The sequence below is a fragment of the Microcaecilia unicolor genome, chromosome 9 (assembly GCF_901765095.1).
Source record: "Microcaecilia unicolor chromosome 9, aMicUni1.1, whole genome shotgun sequence".
Classification (NCBI taxonomy): domain Eukaryota; kingdom Metazoa; phylum Chordata; class Amphibia; order Gymnophiona; family Siphonopidae; genus Microcaecilia; species Microcaecilia unicolor.
The window spans coordinates 143,093,457-143,114,227 of NC_044039.1; the positions used below are offsets into that span (position 1 = coordinate 143,093,457).

General features: G+C 45.1%; 1 protein-coding gene across 1 annotated transcript in view; it reads right to left on the bottom strand.

The window, feature by feature from the left end:
- Nucleotides 1-20,771, bottom strand: part of HEATR4 (HEAT repeat containing 4) — a 132,802-nt gene that overhangs the window by 49,541 nt on the left and 62,490 nt on the right. Inside the window, exons 10-11 of the mRNA XM_030215365.1 lie at nt 18,477-18,595; nt 1,333-1,513 (exon numbers count right to left, since the gene is read on the bottom strand). Coding sequence (XP_030071225.1) covers nt 1,333-1,513; nt 18,477-18,595 — 300 coding nt within the window. The remainder of the gene's footprint in view (nt 1-1,332; nt 1,514-18,476; nt 18,596-20,771) is intronic.

Sequence of the window (20,771 nt, forward strand, 5' to 3'; positions counted from 1 at the left end):
CCTAAGAATATTACAAAAGCACCTCAAGAAAATGCAGGTATAGCTCATGCTGAATCACTGTCAAAAAAGTGGTTATAATCCTAACAGCAGCCACACAGGCCTGAAAGAAGTGACCATGGTTAAAACTCAACATCAGTGCATATGGAGAGGTCAATATTCAGGCAGTGGCGATCAGCGTTTTGCTGACTGCCACCAGTTTTATGCCTGGAAATTCAATGCTGGGCCATGTCTGGGCTTCGACACTGAATTTCTGGGTTCGGGAGCTGACTACACCATAGCCGGTTAAGTGCGATATTCAGCATTTAACCAGCCATGGTGAACCACATAAAGATAGGACTATTAAGCGGTCCTATTTATGCACTTATCCTGGCTGGTTAAGTTCTGAATATCAGCAAGTGTTGACTAGTGTTGACTCCTCCCCCAAAATAGTCAGTTTTGCGATAAGCGCTAACCGGTCATTTTCAGTGCTACTAACCAGTTAAATGCCATTAAAAATGACCAGTTAGCCTTGAACAAGCAATTTAACCAGCCAGGAGATGTTTCTGGCTGGTTAATTCACTTTGAAAATTGACCACAGGGAGTCTGATTATTTTTGGACAACAGCCTCTCAAATTTTGTGGGTTGTGTGGATTATTACAAAACTTGGAGATAAGAGATGGAAAAGGGTTTGGGAGTTGAAGTACATATTGCAGACCTGCCATGTCTCCCGCTTTCAGTTGGAGACTCCCACTTTTGCGAGTCATCTCCCGCAATCCTGCCAGGGAGCCGGGATCTCTCACTGAACAGCCTCGGTTTCCAGCGACAGCAGGAAATTCCTTCATTAAACATTATCTCTTGCTGCCGCTGGTCTCGTAGCAACAGGAGATGAAGGCGTCTCCTGCTGTTGCTAGAAAGGGAAGTTACTTCTGGTGCTCCTGGCTGCAAATTGCGGGGTGCCGGGGTGGAGCTGTGGACGGTTCTGGGCAGTTCTGGGTGGAACTATGAGTAGGCTAGGCAGAACTATGGGCAGGCTGGGTGGAGCTATGGGCGGAGTGGGGCAGAGCTGACCCCTTGGCAGCTCCGATCGTGATCTTGTAAGAACCGAAAAGGAAGATGACATGCATGGAGTGGTCTATTAGCACCAGAGGTAGTGAAAATCAAGCCCTGTAACACAATTTGGACAAACTAGAAACACAGTCCTCAGGCCACATAAAACATGCCAATGATGGTTTAAGCGGGGGAATTTATACACTCATCTTCCCAAAGTGGTAGGGAACCAGAGAGAAGGAACTATACAGGGCAGACTGGATGAACCAATTTGTCATGATTTGCAAGGTAAATTTAGTCACTCACCATCTCATCTTTGAGTTGGAGCACTTCTGCTGTAATACAGGCTTCCATTCGTACAGCCATAAAGTCATCCGAAAAGCACCGAAGGAAACCAGGAAGAAGCTTGGCTGTCATAAGTTTGAGTTGAGCAATCATAGCAAGAGCTTCCGTTTTCTTCCAAGAGTCTCCTGTCTCCAGCATGTCTCTGTGAAACAAAGAAACTGTAGTACCATTAATGTTGTTAAAATATTTATATCTTGCTTATCATAAAATTTCTAAGTAAGTTACAATAAAACTGTCATGAAATCACATATAAAACATTACACAATATTACAATTCCTCCTAAATCTTAACCTCATTTATACAACTCTAGACAAGTCACATAAAATAAAAAAGAATACAACTTCCGCTCATTACTAACTCTCCACCCCGTATGCCTTTTAAAACAACCACATCTTTACCAATTTCCTAAAGCATAGGAAACTGGGCTCCTTCTGGATGTCCACAAGCAGTTGATTCCATGCAATAGAAAACAACCAGGCAGGAATAGTGGTCAACTTATTTTGGTCGACTTATTTTCCGCCAGAATCGTTATACCCACACTAGCCCACTCCTCAAGTCACTTCACTGGCTCCATGTCCGCTTCCGCATTCAGTTTAAACTTCTCGTACTGACCTTTAAATGCATCCACTCTGCAGCCCCCATTACCTCTCCACTCTCATCTCTCCCCACATTCCTCCCCATGAACTCCGCTCACTGGACAAATCTCTCTTGTGGTCCCCCTTCTCCTCCACTGCTAACTCCAGGCTTTGCTCCTTTTCTCTCGCAGCACCTTATGCCTGGAATAGACTTCCTAGACCTATATGTCTAGCTCCATCTCTACCTGTTTTCAAATCTATGCTGAAAACCCACCTTTTCACTGCTGCTTTTTAGCTCCCATTACTTCCCTCACCCGTAACTGTCTTGTCTGTCTGTATTATTTAGATTGTAAGCTCTTTTGAGCAGGGACTGTCTCTTTGTATCAGGTGTTCAGCGCTGCGTGCGTCTGGTAGCGCTATACAAATGCTAAAAATAATAATAATAAATGAGCCACTTTCTATGACTGACAAACTAATAGCCTTTGTTAATTAGACCTTGGCCCACGCCTAGACTCATACTCTTGTAAAAGTGATCTGAGTTGAGCTGCTCCTACTTTATTAACACTCTTCTACACTAATAAAGCGAAGGTACTTACCTATAGCAGGTGTTCTCTAAGGACAGCAGGCTTTATATTCTCACAAGTGGGTGACGCTGACCTGCGTCACCCAGTCCGGGACATAACAAGTATAAGTAGAGCTCTGTGGAGCGCGAGACACGCTCCATCGAGCATGTGTGAGTGCCTTCCTGCCCGCCTCAAGGTCTCCTCTGTTTAATACTACAGCAAAAATAAAGTAAAAATAACAAAGGAGACAACTCCAAGGGGAGGTGGGAGGGACTGTGACAATATAAAGCCTGCTGTCCTCAGAGAACACTTGCTACAGTTAAGTACCTTCGCTTTCTCTGAGGACAAGCAGGCTTATTTATTCTCACATGGGGAATCCCTAGCATCCAGGCTCACCAAAAACAACAAACATTGGACAATTGTTCCTCGCCAAGGCGAGGACATAACACAGATTAACCTGAAACTATATACAATCTGAATGAAAGTGCAGCCTGGAACATAATAAAATGGGCCTAGGAGGGTGGAGTTGGATTCTAGCGCCGAAAAAGATTCTGTAACACTGTCTACCCAAATTGACTGTCATGTTGGGTATCTTGCTATAAAACAGGACTAGGAGGGTGGAGTTGGATTCTAGACTCCAAACAGATTCTGCAACACTGTCTGCCCGAATTGACTGTCATGTTGGGTATCTTGCTCAAGGCAGTAGTGTGATGTGAATGTGTGGACTGAGGACTATGTCACAGTCTTGCAAATTTCTTCAATGGAGGCTGACCTCGTGGGCTACCGACACAGCCATGGTTCTGACATTATGAGCTGTGACAGGACCTTCTAGGGCCAGCCCAGCCCAGCATGGGCATAACTGAAGGAAATGCAATCTGCCAGCCAATTAGAAATGATTAATTTCCCGATGGTGACCCCCATCCTATTGGAATCAAAAGAAACAAAAAGTTGGGCGGGTTGTCTGTGGGGCCTGGTCCGCTCCATGTAGTAGGCCAATGCTCTCTTGCAATCCAAGGTGTGCAAGGTGCTTTAGCCAGGATGGGCATGAGGTTGGGGAAAGAAAGTTGACAAGACAATCGACTGGTTCAGATGGAATTCCGGCATCACCTTCGGCAGGAACTTAGGGTGAGTGCGGAGGACTACTCTGTTGTGATGAAACTTAGTATAAGGTACATCCACTACTAAGACCTGAAGTTCACCGACTCTACGAGCTTAAGTAACAGCCACCAAGAAAACGACTTTCCTGATCAAGTACTTCAGAGGGCAGGAATTCAGTGGCTGAAAATGAGCTTTCATCAGCTGGGTCAGAACGATGTTGAGATCCCATGACACTGGTGGAGGTTTGACAGGGGGCTTTGATAAAAGCAAACCTCTTATGAAGCGAACAACTAGAGTCTGTCCAGAGATGGGTTTACCTTATGGAGATGATCTTGAGGCAAGACTCTGATAGGTGTAGAAGGTATTCAAGCAGGGTCTGTGTAGGGCAAGCAAGGGGATCTAGTGCCTTGCTCTCACACCAGACAGCAAACCTTCTCCATTTGAAAGAATAGCACCTCTTAGTGGAGTCTTTCCTGGAAGCCAGCAAGACCCAGAAGACACCCTCTGAAAGACCCAAGGAAGCAAATTCTAGGCTTTCAACATCCAAGCTGTGAGAGCCAGACTGGAGGTTGGTATGTAGAATGGACCCCTCATTCTGCGTGATGAGGGTCGGAAAACACTCCAATTTCTACGGCTCTTTGGAGGATAACTCCAGAAGAAGAGGGAACCATATCTGCTGTGTCCAGTTCGGTGCAATCAGAATCATGGTTCTGTGGTCTTGCTTGAGTTTCAACAAAGTTTTCCCCACTAGAGGTATGGGAGGATATGCATACAAAAGATCTGTCCCCCAACTGAGGAGGAAGGCATCTGACGCTAGTCTGTCATGGGCCTGAAGCCTGGAACAGTACTGAGGGACTTTGTGGTTGATCAGAGTGGCAAAGAGATCTACATGAGCCCCCCATCCTAGGACAGATGAATCCATCATAAGCACTTTTTGTGGCTGAGGAATTTGGAATGGAAGGCCCAGAGTGAAATTGAAGGGAGCTCACAAGCTCTGGGGACACTTGGATGACATCTTCTAGGTTCCCCGTGGCTTGATACCACTGAGAAGCCAGGGTCCATTGAGCTGCTCTCATGTGAAGACATGTCATGAGTGTAACATACACTGTGGAAGCCATGTGGCCCAACAATCTCAACATCTGCCGAGCTGTGTCCTGTTGAGAGGCTCAAACCTTGGAAGTGAGTGCAACAAGAGTGTCCGTTCTCATGTCCAGAAGGTAGGTCGAACTTTCTATGTATTGAATATGGCTCCTATGAACTCCAATCGCTGGACAGGGCGAAGATGGGACTTGGGGTAGTTTAAAACAAACCCTAGTAGCTCGAGCACCCGAATATAGTCATTCGAATGGACTCCTGAGCACCAGCCAAAGTGGTGCTCTTTACCAGTCAATCGTAGAGATATAGGAACACAAGGACTCCCAGAGTGCACAGCGATGCTGCAACTACCTGTAGACATTTGGTGAAGATCCTGGGAGCTGAAGCAAGGCCAAAAAGCAACACATGGTACTGAAAGTAAAGTGTTCCCAGCCGAAATCGAAGGTATTTCTGTTGGGCTGGAAGTATCAGGATGTGAGTATACGCATCAAGTCTAGAGAGCATAACCAATCATTTTCCTGAATCACTGGGAGAAGGGTGCCCAGGGAAACCATTCTGAACTTTTCTCAGACTAGGAATTTGTTCAGGGCCCTTAGGTCTAGGATAGGATGCATCCCCCCTGTCTTCTTTTGCACAAGGAAATACCTGGAATAGAACCCCTGGCCTTCCTCCCCTGGTGGAATGGGTTCGACCCCATGGGCCTTCAGAAGGGCTGAGAATTCTTCTGCAAGTACATGACTGTGCTGAGAGCTGAAGTAATGAGCTCTCGGTGGACAATTTGGAGGTTTTAGATACCAATTGAGTGCGTATCCGAGATGGACTATTTGAAGAACCCACCGGTCGGAGGTAATAAGGGGTCACCTTTCATGAAAAAGCTTCAGCCTCCCCCAACCGGCAAGTCACCCAGGACAGACACTTTTACTACAGCTCTGCTCTGCTGGAGCCAGTTAAAAGCTTGTCTCTTGCTTTTCCTGGGGAGCAATAGGGGCATTTGGAGCACACTGTTGATGTGAATTAGCATGCTGGGGTTGAGCCTGAACAGGGGCAAGGCACAGCAAAAAAAATGAAGGTAAAATTCCAGGCCAAAAAGCGTCCGAATGATGACAAAAAAGAAAGGAAACTTAAAACTGGGCAAAACAAACTAAAAATACATGGGAAAGACCAAAAAAAAGGGGGTTCCACAACTGGGAACACAATTTGAGGATGAAAATAATTGCCGAAAGCTGCAAATAAAGCTCTTTAGGATTGAGCGTTGTGAAGAGACGGTAAAAACACACGCCCTCTCCTCACTGCGGTAGAAAAAGAACTACATAGTAACATAGTAGATGACGGCAGAAAAAGATCTACATAGTCCATCCAGTCTGCCCAACAAGATAACTCATATGTGCTACTTTCTGTGTATACCCTACTTTGATTTGTACCTGTGCTCTTCAGGGCACAGACCATATACCGTATTTCTCGGACTATAAGACGCACCGATCCATAAGACGCACCTAGGTTTTAGAGGAGGGAAATAGGAAAAAAAAAATTTCCTTTTTCCCTCCTCTAAAACCTAGGTGCTCCGGTGCGTCTTGTCCGAATCCCTCCCTCCGAGTTCGGGATCGCCCTCCCCCGGCCCTGTCACCACTTCTCCCTACTCACGTCACGCGATCTTCCCTGGTGGTCTAGTGACGTCGGGGCAGGAAAGAGCCCCCTCTTTCCTGCCCAGCGCGCTGCTCTCCATCCTCCTGTATGCAGCCTGACGGTCTCGGCGAGATTCAAAATGGTCGCCGAGACTTCAATTATCGGCGGCCATTTTGAATCTCGCCGAGACCGTCAGGCTGCATACAGGAGGATGGAGAGCAGCGCGCTGGGCAGGAAAGAGGGGGCTCTTTCCTGCCCCGACGTCACTAGACCACCAGGGAAGATCGCCTGACGTGAGTAGGGAGAAGTGGTGACAGGACCGGGGGGAGGGCGGCCCCGAACTCGGAGGGCGGGCGGGCGGCCAGCCAGCCGGCCAGCCAGCCAGCCAAATCGCCAAATCTACCTTCGGACTATAAGACACACCCCCCATTTTCCTCCCAAATTTTGGGGGAAAAAAGTGCGTCTTACAGTCCGAAAAATACGGTAAGTCTGCCCAGCACTATCCCCGCCTCCCAACCACTAGTCCCGCCTCCCACCTTCTTGTGGAAGGCAGGAAGGCACTCGAGAATGCAGGGTGGAGTGTGCCTTGTGCTCCACAAAGGTCTACTTATACTGGTTATAAGTCCTGGACCGTGTGACGCAGGTCGGCGTCACCCACTTGTGAGAATAAATAAGCCTGCTTGTCCTCGGAGAGCATAGTAATTGACGGCAGATAAAGACCTGAACTGTCCACCTGGTGTGCCCAACAATCACACTCATTATCAAGTCATGATTATACCACAATGAATGTGATATAAAATACCTGATCATTGTTTTAGATAGTGCTGGGGAGGAGCCGGCTGTCTTGGTACATGTGGGTACCAATGACATAGGAAAATATGGGAGAGAGGTTCTAGAAGCCAAATTTAGACTTTTAGGAAGAAAGCTCAAATCCAGATCCTCTAGGGTGGCATTTTCTGAAATACTTCCCGTTCCAAGCGCAGGGCCCAAGAGACAGGCAGAGCTCCGGAGCCTTAATGCGTGGATGAGACAATGGTGCAAGGAGGAGGGTTTTAGATTTGTCAAGAACTGGGCAACATTCTGGGGAAGAGGGAACCTATTCCAAAAGGATGGGCTCCATCTTAACCGGGATGGGACCGGGCTGCTGGCATCAACATTCAAAAAAGAGATAGAGCAGCTTTTAAACTAGGAAAGGGGGGAAGGCCGACAGTCGCACAAAAGCATATGGTTCGGAATAAGGTATCTTGCAAAGATATCGCCCAAACTGAGAAGACAGGGTTTATTGATAGTGAGTATGAAAAAGAGACTGTAGTGGATTCAATGTCTATAAATTAAAAAAAAAAACCAAAACCGGACAAAAGATAGCAAATTAGCAGTCAAGTAATCAACATGCTGAAATAAGGAATAACAAGCCTAGCTTGAAGTGTCTATATGCAAATGCCAGAAGCCTAAGACATAAGATGGGAGAATTGGAATATATTGCATTGAAAGAAGAATTGGACATAATAGGCATCTGTGAGACCTGGTGGAAGGAGGATAACCAGTGGGACACTGTCATACCAGGGTACAAATTATATCGTAGTGATAGGGTGGACCGGATTGGGGGAGGAGTAGCACTGTATATTAACGAGAGCCTTGAATCAAATAGATTGGACATTGTGCAGGAAACAAAAGACCCCTTGGAATCATTGTGGATCGAAATTCCAAGTGTTAAGGGGAAAAGGACAGTGATAGGGGTGTACCACCGTCTGCCCGACCAGGATGAGCAGACAGACACAGTCATGTTAAAGGAAATTAGTGACGCTAATAAAGTAGGCAATGCAATAATAATGGGTGATTTTAATTACCCTGCAAATATCCGGAATAGGTAGAATAAAATATCAACAACACACAAACAATTCTACCTCATACACAATGAGTTTGAGGGCACTCTGGCAGGCACACCATAAAAAAGTGGAGAAAAAAAGACTTCAGAACAATCGGTTCCACCTTGTTTTTAAAGGACACACCTTAGATATAATGAGGGAGCCGTTTACAATCATGTGTCTTCACACAAAAAAACTCCACATAAACTTTCAAAGGAGCACTGTCATGTGTCACCACAAACCTTTTAGGAGACTCAATTCACTTATCCAAGCTTGGAAAATGTACTTAGCTCAATATACTGATGTCTTCGCCATTCATAATTCAATTCATAATTCAACAGCCATTTTCTGTTCCAGGGTGTCTTGGAGAAGGACGGGAGTTTAAAATGCTTGGATGAGAAAGAAAGAAAATATTCCCCTTAGGCAGCTATGAAATAGCGAAATAGGGCTTCCCTGTCGGGATTTGAGGAATTTTGAAAAAGTACAGCATTGGTTCCAGAGGAGATCCGGGAAATTATAGACCGGTGAGTCTGACGTCGGTGCCGGGCAAAATGGTAGAGACTATTATCAAGAACAATATTACAGAGCTCATTCAAAAGCACGGACTAATGGGACAAAGTCAACATGGATTTAGTGAAGGGAAGTCTTGCCTCACCAATCTGCTGCATTTCTTTGAAGGGGTAAACAAACATGTGGACAAAGGTGAGCTGGTTGATATTGTGTATCTAGATTTTCAGAAGGCATTTGATAAGGTCCCTCATGAAAGACTACAGAGGAAATTAGAGGGACATGGGATCGGAGAAAGTGTCTTACTGTGGATTAAAAACTGGTTGAAAGATAGGAAACAGAGAGTAGGGTTAAAAGGTCAATATTCACAATGGAGAAGGGTAGTTAGTGGGGTCCCTCAGGGATCTGTGCTGGGACCTCTGCTTTTTAACATATTCATAAATGACTTAGAGATGGGGGTAACTAGTGAGGTAATCAAATTTGCTGTTCACACAAAGTTATTCAAAGTCGTCACATCGCAGGAAGATTGTGAAAAATTACAAGAGGACCTTACGAGACTGGGAGACTGGGCGTCTAAATGGCAGATGACGTTTAATGTGAACAAGTGCAAAGTGATGCATGTGGGAAAGAGGAACCCAAACTATAACTATGTCATGCAGGGTTCAGCGTTAGGAGTCACGGTCCAAGAAAAGGATCTAGGTGTCATCGCTGATGATACATTGAAACCTTCTGCTCAATGTGCTGCTGCAGCTAGGAAAGCAAATAGAATGTTGGGTATTATTAGGAAAGGAATGGAAAACAAAAATGAGGATATTATTCTGCCATTGTATCGCTCCATGGTACGACCACACCTCGAGTACTGTGTTCAACTCTGGTCACCGCACCTCAAAAAAGATATAGTGGAATTAGAAAAGGTGCAGAGAAGGGCAACAAAGATGATATAGGGGATGGGACGACTTCCCTATGAGGAAAGGCTGAAGAGGCTGGGGCTCTTCAGCTTGGAGAAAAGGTGGCTGAGGGGAGATTTGATAGAGGTCTATAAGATAATGAGTGGAATGGAATGGGTCGATGTGGAGCGTCTGTTTACGCTTTCCAAAAATACTAGGACAAGGGGGCATGCGATGAAGCTGCAGTGTAGTAAATTTAAAACGAATTGGAGGAAATTTTTCTTCACTCAATGCGTAGTTAGACTCTGGAATTCGTTGCCAGAAAGAGTGGTTAAGGCGGTTGACTTAGCGGACTTTAAAAAAGGTTTGGACGGCTTCCTGGAGGAAAAGGCCATAGAATGTTATTGAATGGATGTGGGAATAATCCACTATTTCTGGGATGGGTGGGACAAATTGTTTGTTCTTTTGGCTGCTGTTGGAGACAGGGTGCTGGGCTCGATGGACCCTTGGTCTGTCCTGGCATGGCGATGCTTATGTACTTATGTCTCTCTTTGGCATTTCTGGGATACAGATGTAGAAGTTCGCCCAACCTTGTCCTTAGGTTCCAACTACTGAAGTTACCGTCAAAGCCCAAACCAGCATATCCAAATTCGTCTTGTCATTTGCGGGACATAGACCATAAAAGTCTACCCGGCCCTTTCCTCATGTTCCACATTACTAGAGTTTCCATTGAAGCCCCCTCCAACCCATCCTAAACTGGTTTGCCACATACAGGACCCAGACTGTACATGCTTGATTTCTTCACAGCCAGAGTTGCCATCTAAGCGCCACTCGACAAACACATATACAATCATTTCAGTTTTGTTTTTATGTTTCAATAATTTTTATTAATGATTCAAAAGATTTGTTTAACAATTTGTGAGATAACATTCAATTCCAATTAACCAAACATATTCCACAATAGATGAGTTCAACTCTTATCATCAGCTCTTTTATCATTTTATCCCCCCCCCCCCCAACAATTCGTTCCACTTAATAGCAGACTACCGGCTATACAGCCATACGGCCCAAGCTCTTATAACCCTCCAGGTTCTCCGAGCCGGTATATAATCATATACCCCCCCCCCTTCCCCTTCCTTGATTCAATGGGAATCGTCCTGGTTTCCTTAAAACAGTCACATATTCAAGAGGGAGCTCTTGGTTCTTGGGGGCATGGAGTCCAAAAATGGTCCCCACCTCACACAAAATTTATCAAACTCTCGCGGGCCTCCTTCTCTTACCATCAGTCTCTCAGCTCGCAACAACTGTACCATCCGCATTCGCCAGTTCTGGAGTGATGAGCCCTTTGACGAAAGCCAATCTGTTAAAATAGACTTTTTGGCAATTAGAGTGGCTCGCTGCACAAAGTTTGTAAGACCTTTTGGTCGTGGAGCTCGTAGGCACGGTTTCCCAAACAACAGAAGTGGAGAGCAGGTCCACCCAGTCTTCCACATGACTGATACCTGCTGAGTCAGAGTTAGCCAAAACCTCCTCACTTTTGGGCAAGTCCAATACATGTGGCTCAAGGTCGCTCCTTCCATATAATACTTGGGGCATGCCCCATCTGGGGAAACTCCCACATGAAACTCCCATCGAGGTAGCATATGCATCCTGAATGCAAACCGGTACTGCAGTTCCCAATGATCAGTCAAATGAGACACTCTGTGCAGTGTCAACACATGCTCCTTGAACAGACTCGAGGAGATTTCTACCTTCAAGTCCCTACTCCAAGCATATTGACCAAAATCCGGTTCCGCAATTGTGTCTTTAATATGACGAAGATGGTACTTCAATGGGACTGATTGTTGTGACCCCAATGAATAGGCCGATGGTAGTTCCTCTTGCACATCCTCAGCCAAGGCCTCCCAAGTAAGGCTTTTCGTATAATGCACTAACTACCAATAATGCAAAAACTCTTTGGGGCGAAGCAGCCCTTGATCTTGAAGTTTCTGGAATGATTGCAACTTTCCCTCCCGAGTTAAAATCTGATGTAAGTAGATTATACCCCGGTCACTCCATTGTTTGAAAACATTGTACAGCAATCCAGGAGGAAACCCAGGGTTCCCACAGATAGGGAGCAGCGGGGTAGCCCTCAGTGAGAAGTGATGTAACCGGCAGATCCAGTTCCAAGCCCGCTGTGCTTGCGGTAAGATGTTGGAGAGGCTCTGCACTGGAGAGGCCCCTCCTCTCCCATGGAGGTGACTACTAAAGTGAGTAGGCTCAAACAACCGCAATTCCATGGCGGTGGCTGAAAAATCTGTGGAGTTTCTGAACCAGTCTGACACATGTCTCATAGCACTCGCAACCACCAGATGTCTCACACTCTGCAGCCCCATCCCCCCATACTCTCTCGGGACATACATTTTCTCCAAAGGGAATCTCGGCTTCTTTCCCTTCCACAAGAACTTCCTTAACATGCCATTCAATCATCTCTCATCCCTATTAGTGAGGTGTAATGGTAGGGTTTGGAGCATGTATGACCAACAGGGAATAATCATCATGTTATACAGTGCTATGCACCCTGTTAGCTCTAGAGTTTCCTCGCTGTGTCCTTCAGCAACTTTTGAGTATTTACCTCATATAAACAACTTAATGAGCTAGGGATCAACACGCCTAAATATTCCATTTTCATCCCCGCTTTCTGTAGCGAGAAATCCTCAGGGTTGGGCTCACCAAGCTGAGTTTGCAGCCTCATAATTCTTGATTTTTCCCGATTAATTCAAAACCCCGAGAGATCGCTAAAGCATTCTATTTCCTCGAGTAGGGCAGGCAGAGCCAATCTCGGGGATGTAGATATTATCAGTAAGTCATCCGCGAAGGCTAATGTCTTTACCGTCTCCCCTCCCACCGTCACCCCCGCCACTCCCCCTCCCTGCTGAATACTTTGAATCAATGGCTCTATAGAGAGCACAAAGAGAAGTGGGGACAGGGGGCAGCCTTGCCTCGTACCTCTCTCTATAGGGAATTGCTGAGTTTTAGCCCCATTAACCAATACAGCTGCTTTAGGATTTGAATATAACAATTGGATAGCCCCATAGGCCCAGCCCCCCACCCCCACTTGTCTCAATACCGCAAACATGTAGTCCCAGTCCACCTTATCAAATGCTTTTTCAGCGTCCAGGCTGACCAGCATTGCCTCACAGCCTGAACTCTGAACATGGGCTAGGGCCATTAACAATCGCCTTACATTAATTCCTGAGTGCCTATTACGTACGAACCCTGCCTGTTCCTGGCCAATAAGCTTTGGTAGATATTCCTGCAGCATATTTGCCAGTAATTCTGCCAAGATCTTCACATCCACATTAATTAAAGAGATGGGTCTGAAAGAACCAGCTTGATTTTCGGGCTTCCCTGGTTTAAGCAGAAGTGTTATTAGTGCCTCGTTAGCGTAGGCTGGGAACTGGCCCTGCAATACTGCCTCTTCAAAGTATGAGTGTAGAGGACCCACTATGTGTGGATTTAGGATTTTATAGAATTCGCTAGGGAGGCCATCCGGGCCTGGAGCTGAATTCGTGGGTAGTGAGCTAATGATATCCTGTAGCTCCTTACCCGTGATAGGCCTATTCAGGTCCTCCACCTCCGATGCCGCAAGTGTCGGCAACCCAGCTTTCCTCAAATAGTCTGCTACAGCTGTCGGAGTTGGGGAGACTGTTTCCCATACAGCTCACTATAAAACTGATGAAACACCTGTTTTACTCCTTCTCTTCCGTTTTGTATATGCCCTTTCCGGTCTTTCACCGCCACTATTGCTCTAATGCCACCCCTAGGTTTAACCACCCCTGCTAACAGTGCCCCTGATTTATTCCCATACCTCTGAAATCGAAACTTCCTAATCGCTAACGTTCTAGTAGCTCTTTCATGAAGAAGGGAGTTCAATGCTATTTGGACTATTTTCATCTGCTCCCGGTTGTGGCTCGATGGAACCGCAGCAAACCGGCGCCTAGCTTTCCCAAGTCTATGCTCTAGGTTAAAAATTGCCCTTGTAATCCTGCGCTCCCGCTTCACAGTAAATGCTATCACTGCTCCCCTTAATACTGCTTTCGCAGCCTGCCAAAACAACAAGGGATTATCTCTATGCACTTCATTAAATCTTGAGTAGTCCTTCTAACTTTCCAGCAGCTGCTGTTTAAACGCTGGATCCGAGGCCAGATATATGGGAAACCGCCACCCTCCACCACCCATACCCAATTCCCGGTCTTCCAAATCCATCCATACCATGGAGTGGTCTGAAATTTCCTCCGGACCAACCTCTACTGCACTCACATAGGGGAATACCCGTCTATCCACCAGGATGTAATCCACGCGGGAAAAAGTCCCGTGGGCCCTAGATAGGTGTGTGTATTCTCGCTCCTCCGGGTGTAGAATGCACCAGGAGTCCACCACCCCTAGTGACTGCATAAATTGGGATAGAGCCCTAGTCTCAGGGCCTCCCCTGGTCGCCCTCCTATGGGAGGAGCAATCCAGTACCAGGTCTGCCACTAAATTGAAATCCCCCAATAAGAGCAGTGGAAGCGACCCATGAGGGAGGCACAACTGGATTAAATGATCATAGAAAGGTCTTTCATACGTATTTGGCCCGTATAGGGCTACTACGGGGTACTCAACATGATGGAGCCAAAGGCGCACCACCACGTATCTTCCCTCCGGGTCCTTACCTACCAGCTGTGCCTTCGCTACCAGCCCCTTCCGAATTAATATTGCTACCCCACTTCTCCGACCCTCAGCCTCTGCCCCATATACCTCTCCTACCCACGTTCACTTCAACTTTTGTATCTCTTCTCTGGATAATCTCGTCTCTTGGATACAAGCCACATCAGCAAGGTGTCTTTGTAAGGCTTGCAAGATTTTTGCCCTTTTAATAGGGGATGTTATGCCCCCTACATTCCATGTTATGAATCTAGTCCGAGCACCCCTCTTCCATAAATAGTGTCATGTCTAATGTTATCATACCATATGGGGGTCCAGGGAACTCAGGCGCCCAGTCCCACCTGAGTTTCGCAATTTCTTTTCCCGACATCCCATGGACGATTCCCTTGCATTCATTCTTCCTCTGTTCTCTAATCCCCCTCCCCTTCCTTCCCCAATCCCAGCCCTTCCTCCACCCCATTCTCAACCCCTTTCCGTTTAATTCTCCCCCCCCCCCTGAATACCCATGTCCTCTCCTTTCGTAACATCTACTAGGAGAGCACCGGTCTATTAATGGCAGGGGTCCCCCTCCCCCGCCCACCTGATCTTCTCTTTCCATCCACATATCTGCTCCCACTCTCACACACCAATTTCTCACTTCTTCCTGCAGTCTTCAAACCACACAGAACTAACGTAACTTCATAACATAACATTTAACTTAGATACCAGACTGGATATCCCCCGCATCAGCAGGACAGATACCTTCATGTATTTGCAGTCCAAGTCCATCACATCCCGCTTCAGGCTTAGCAGTTCTTTTTTCAGCCATTTTGTCCAAGGGTAGGTGAGGTCCCACTCCGCAGCAAGGCCTGGGCCTCCTCCGGTGAGTGGTACATCTTCCAGCCTCCCTCCTCCAGTACTTTGAGCTGAGCGGGATATAGTAGCATAAATCTTTGATTCTTTGTCGCCAGATGACGGCACAGGGGTCCAAACGCTTTCCTGCGCTCCTGCAGTGCTGCAGAATAATCTTAGAATATTTTTACAGCTGCTCCATCAAAAGTCAGCGAGTCCCATGTAGAGCGGGCACCTCTCAGAATTTCTTCCTTGTGCAAGAAGCTGTGTACCTTGATTATGACTACTCTCGGCCTGTTGCCACCTTCAACTCTCCTGCCCAAGCGATGTGCTCTCTCTCTAGGCACAGTGGACCACTGCTGTCCGAGAAAGCAAACTCAGATTTTAGCCAGTTCTCTAGCTGCATAGGCAGGGCGCGGTCTGACACGGACTCCGGGATCCCGATCAGTCGGAGGTTAGATCCTCGAGACCTGTTTTCCAGGTCATCTAGTTGTTTCGTTTGGGCTTGCAAGGTTTTCTGCAGGTCCCTCAATAGGGATTCTCCGCTGTCATTCGAATCCTCCAGGTCCGACACACGGGCTTCAAGTTCTCCCGTTCGCCTTGTGGTTTCCCCCAGTAGTGATTCCACACCCGCTAGCTGGTCCGAGAGCTTTGTTAGCTCAGGTTTTAAAGCCGCTTTCACCGCATCCGTGATTTGCTGGAGTTGCAGCGGGTGGAATTGAGGCGGGGGTTCCGGGCCGGGCGCCATCTTGGATCCTTCCGACCCTCACTGCTTCTCGGCGACTTTTTTTGTTGTTTTCTGCGCGGAGGCCCGGGTTTCCTTCGTCACAAAGGAATCCATGCAGACGTACACGAGGTAATTGTGGGTTTAAGACGGTTTCACGTTGTTTTCCGCTCGTTATGCGGGAAGCGGAGAAGGGGGAGCCCCAGAGAGAAGAAATTCACAGCTTCCCCTCTCACACCATCACGTGACCTCTTCAGTTTTGTTTTTTATACCAAATGTTTTCTAATTACAGATCCTCTGTGTTAATCCCATGCCTTTTTGAATTCTGTCACCATTTTTTTTTCTCCACCACCTCCCTCGGGAGAGTACGCCAGGCATTATCCACCCTCTTCTTGAAAAAAGAATTTCCTGACATTATTCCTAAGTCTACCACTCAGAAACCTTAATTCATGTCCTCTAGTTTTACCGTTTCCACTTCTCTGGAAAATATTTGTTTCTATATGAATATCTTTCAACTATTTAAATGTCTGTATCATATTTACCCTGTCCCGCCTCTCCTCTAGGGTATACATATTCAGGACTTCCAGTCTCTTTTTCATACGTCTTTTGGCGCAAGCCCCATACCATTTTTGTTGCCTTCCTCTGGACTGCTTCAAGTCTTTTAAAATCTTTAGCAAGATACAACCTCCAAACTGAACACAATACTCCATGTGGGGCCTCACCAATCACTTGTACAACCCCTCCTTTCTTCTGCTGGTTATGCCTCTCTCTACATAGCCTAGCATCTTTCTGGCTACGGCCACCGCCTTGTCACACTGGTTCATCGCCTACAGATCCTCAGATACTATCACCCCAAGGTCCCAATCCCTGACTGTAAATATCAGCATCTCACCTCTTATCACATATGGCTCCCTTGGATTTCTACTTCCTAAGAGCATTACTCTGCTCTTCTTTGAATTGAATTTTAATTGCCAAATATTAGATAATTCTTCTAACTTCTGCAGATCCCTTTTCATGTTTTCCACTCACTGTGGGGTGTCTACTCTGTTACAAATCTTGATATCATCGGCAAAAAGATAAATCTTACCTTCTAACAGTTTGGCAATGTTGCTCACAAATATATTGAGCAGAATCGGCCCCAGCACCGATCCTTGAGGCATTCCCCTACTCACCTTTCTTTCCTTCGAGTGAACTCCATTAACCACCACTGGTGGAGGTTCCTAATCCAGTTCACCACTTTCGGTCCTAATTTCAGCCTGTCAAGTTTATTCAAGAGCCTCCTATGAGGAACTGTGTCAAAAGCTTTGCTGAAATCTAAGAAAATTGCATCTAGCGAATGCCCTCGATCCAATTCTCTGATCACCCAGTCAAAGAATTCAGTCAGATTCGTTTGGCACAATTTACCTTTGGTAAAACCATGTTGTCTCAGATCTTGTAACCTATTGGATTCCAGGAAATTCACTATCCTTTCCTTCAGCATCGCTTCCATTATTTTTCCAATAACCAAGGTGAGGTTTACCGACCTGTAGTTTCCAGCTTCTTCTCTGTCACCACCAAACACAGAAGTTTAAATTGTACAAGAAAAAAATCACCAAAACCAATGCAAACCCATTATACACTGCATAACGTTTTCCCTAACAAGACACCTGGTGATCAATCTTACACCACATTCTGCACTAATGGTAAAGATCTGAAGACCTCCCCAGATAAGCCAACATAAACCACATAACAAAAAATTATTCTGAAGGAGCAATACTTTCAACCTATGCAACATTTGCAGATTAAAAATTAAGAGGATCTTTTACAAAGCAGTGCTAGTATTTTTAAAAAGCAACTCCAAATTAGAAGCATCCCATATTCAAACTAAAATTTTCTGACCTTCTACCATAGTTCTAACAAAGAGGTATGAGCCAGTATCAAAGTTTCAGAATTTTTTGCCGCAGCTTGAAGTCTCAGCAGCCATTTGGATGAAGCGGTGGTAGCAAGCGAATCAGTTGCAGTAGCAGGAAAGAGTGGGGATCTTTCCTGCCCCAAAGAGGCCACTAGACCTCCAGGGTGCATTAAAGTACATTTAGGGAGGGCACTCTGAAGCTCAAGGGGGAGGGGGGAAGGGAAGGCTTGTCTGCACTTCTGCAGGAACCCTGCAGGACCTGGGTCCATCCCCACAGGATCCCCGTGGACCTGGAGGAGATCCCTGCAGGATTCTCATTAACCCCGTTCTCATGCAGCTCTCTAATACAGATTGTAGAAATCTGTCTGGCATTGTCTTTACTTCCACACTGCTGGAGTTGTCAAAACACCACTCCTGTCCATCAACAGCCGTAAGATCATTTAAGCTTTGTTTTGATATTATCCTCTTTCTATTTAAGAATCCTCTGTGCTTATCCCATGTGTTTTTGAATTCTGTCACTGTCTTTGTCTCCACCATCTCTACAGGGAGGGCATTCCAGGCATCCACCACCCTCTACATGAAAAAGTATTTCCTGATGTTATTCCTAAGTCTACCAAGAACACTTGCTATTTACATTCTGTTATCCTGTTTGACACATTCCTATCAAACTTCAGTATAATCATCTTGCCTTCTGTGAGCCCTGATACAATACCAATGTATACTTCCTCCCCCCAAAAACCCTTGGCATCAGGCAACCTACCTCAGATGGTTATGGACCTCTTTACCAAGACCCAAGCTTCCAAGAGCCTGGGCAGCAGCATGGCGCACGGCTGTATTCCAATCCTTCCACATCAGGTAGGTGAGTTTTTTTTTGAAGTCCTACAACAACAACAGAAACGTAACTGATGCTATTATTTATCTCAATATAGTGGGGTTAATATCCAGTGTCATGGTCACTGGCTTAAGTTAAACACTGCTGACAGCATTTCAATGAATCCATATATTCAGTGCTAATACCCATATTGATAATGGCACTGAATCTAAATATAATCTAAATTATACCAACTCGTGAACAAACTCCTAGACACCAACTTGGTCACTACAACGAATACAGACATCCCATCTGCAGATAAACTTGCTAAGTATTTCAATGAAAAAACTGTAAACCTACGCTACCTCATGACAACACTGACATCAAAAACTTCCTTAATGAGTTAGACCCAACCACTGGAGAATACCCGGCTGACCGAACCTGGTTAAACTTCGCCCTCCTTACCGTCGATACAGTTACACAGGCGATCAGCAGGTTCTCCAACACTCGCTGCAAACTAGATACCTGTCCCAACTACCTAGTAAAATCTGACCCTGACCGCTTCGTAGCAGACCTCACATCCCACCTAAATTACATGCTTCAGCAAGGTCTCTTCCCTAAGGAAAATGGCAACATCCTACTCACCCCAATACCAAAAGATACCAAGAAAAAAAACAAATGAAATCACTAACTACCATCCAGTAGCATCCATCCCATTGTTAGTCAAACTGATGGAAAGCATGGTAGCCAAACAACTTTCAGAGTATATAAACAAATTCTCAATATTACACGAATCACAGTCAGGTTTTCGCCCTCTCCACAGCACAGAAACAGTACTACTCATCCGTTCGAGAAACCACTTCAATTGGGACAAAAATGACTCATTTATCGGAATCCCTGGATAAGGTACGTTCAGAGACAATGGCTAAAATATCCCAGAACTATGAGGAAATAAAAACTATCAAGGCTACGACTGATTCACTGGTAAAAGATAAACTTTTGCTTCATAGAAAAATCGAACAGTTAGAAAATTTCAATAGAAGATTGACTCTTAGAGCAATAAATTTCCCCATAATATCTGGGATATCTCCAAATGATTTATTTAAAAAATACCTAACAGAGAATCTGAACTTACCATCTCAAGCTATCCCTCTGTGTAATAAAATTTATTATTTAAAAATATTGACAAAGAAGAATGAACCTGGACAAGAGGGTAAAGAAATAGATCTTCAGAATTTAACTGCTATACTGGAAGAATCCATAACTGAAGTGACAACTCGTGGAACTTTAATTATTTCCTTAATATTTGAGCAAGACTTAAGTTCATTAATGAGATTATACTTTAAAAATCTTCAGAAACCATTTTATGGTCAAAGAATATGATTTATCCTGACGTTACTAGAATAACTCAAGAAAGACGTAGAAAATTTTTGTTACAAAGGGATAGAGTGAGAGAAATGGGTGCTTCTTTTCTACTCGCCTACCCCTGTAAATGTATTGTCAAATATTTGAATAACAAGTATATTTTTTATGATCCTGAACAATTACAGGGTTTTGTAGATAGGAAAAACTTGAATTGAGAATAATCATCAGAAATAGTGAGAAACATCAGAAGTAATGCCACTGACATATAGATAATGTTTTCTTTCTTAATCTCTCCTATATGATTTTCACCACCTTTCCCTCCCTTTGAAGATTGAGGTCTGAGAAAGAGATAGGATTGTTGTTATTATACTTTTTGCTTGAGACCAGTTGGTCCAGATGTTTATTTTTCTTTGTATGATCTCTGTGTTTCCACAAGTATGTTGTTACTACAACTTGTATATTGTTTAAATAATAAAAATTAAAATTATAAAAAAAAGAAACAGTACTACTCACTCTTCTAGCCAAATTCAAGCAGGAAATAGCAATAGGCAAAAACATCCCCCTCCTTCAGTTCAACATGCCTAGTGCATTCAACATGGTAAACCATAATATTTTAATAAATTACTAGATAAGTTCAGGATCGGTGGAAACATACTTAGCTGGATCAAGGGTTTCCTAACCACAAGAAAATATCAAGTAAAATCAAACTCAAACATATCATCACCGTGGAAAGCAGACTGTGGAGTACCACAAGAATCACCGCTATCACCGATCCTCTTCAACCTAATGATGACCCCACTAGCCAAGTCCTTATCCAACCAAGGCTTTAACCCTTTCATCTATGCAGACAATGTCACAATATACATTCCTTACAAATCT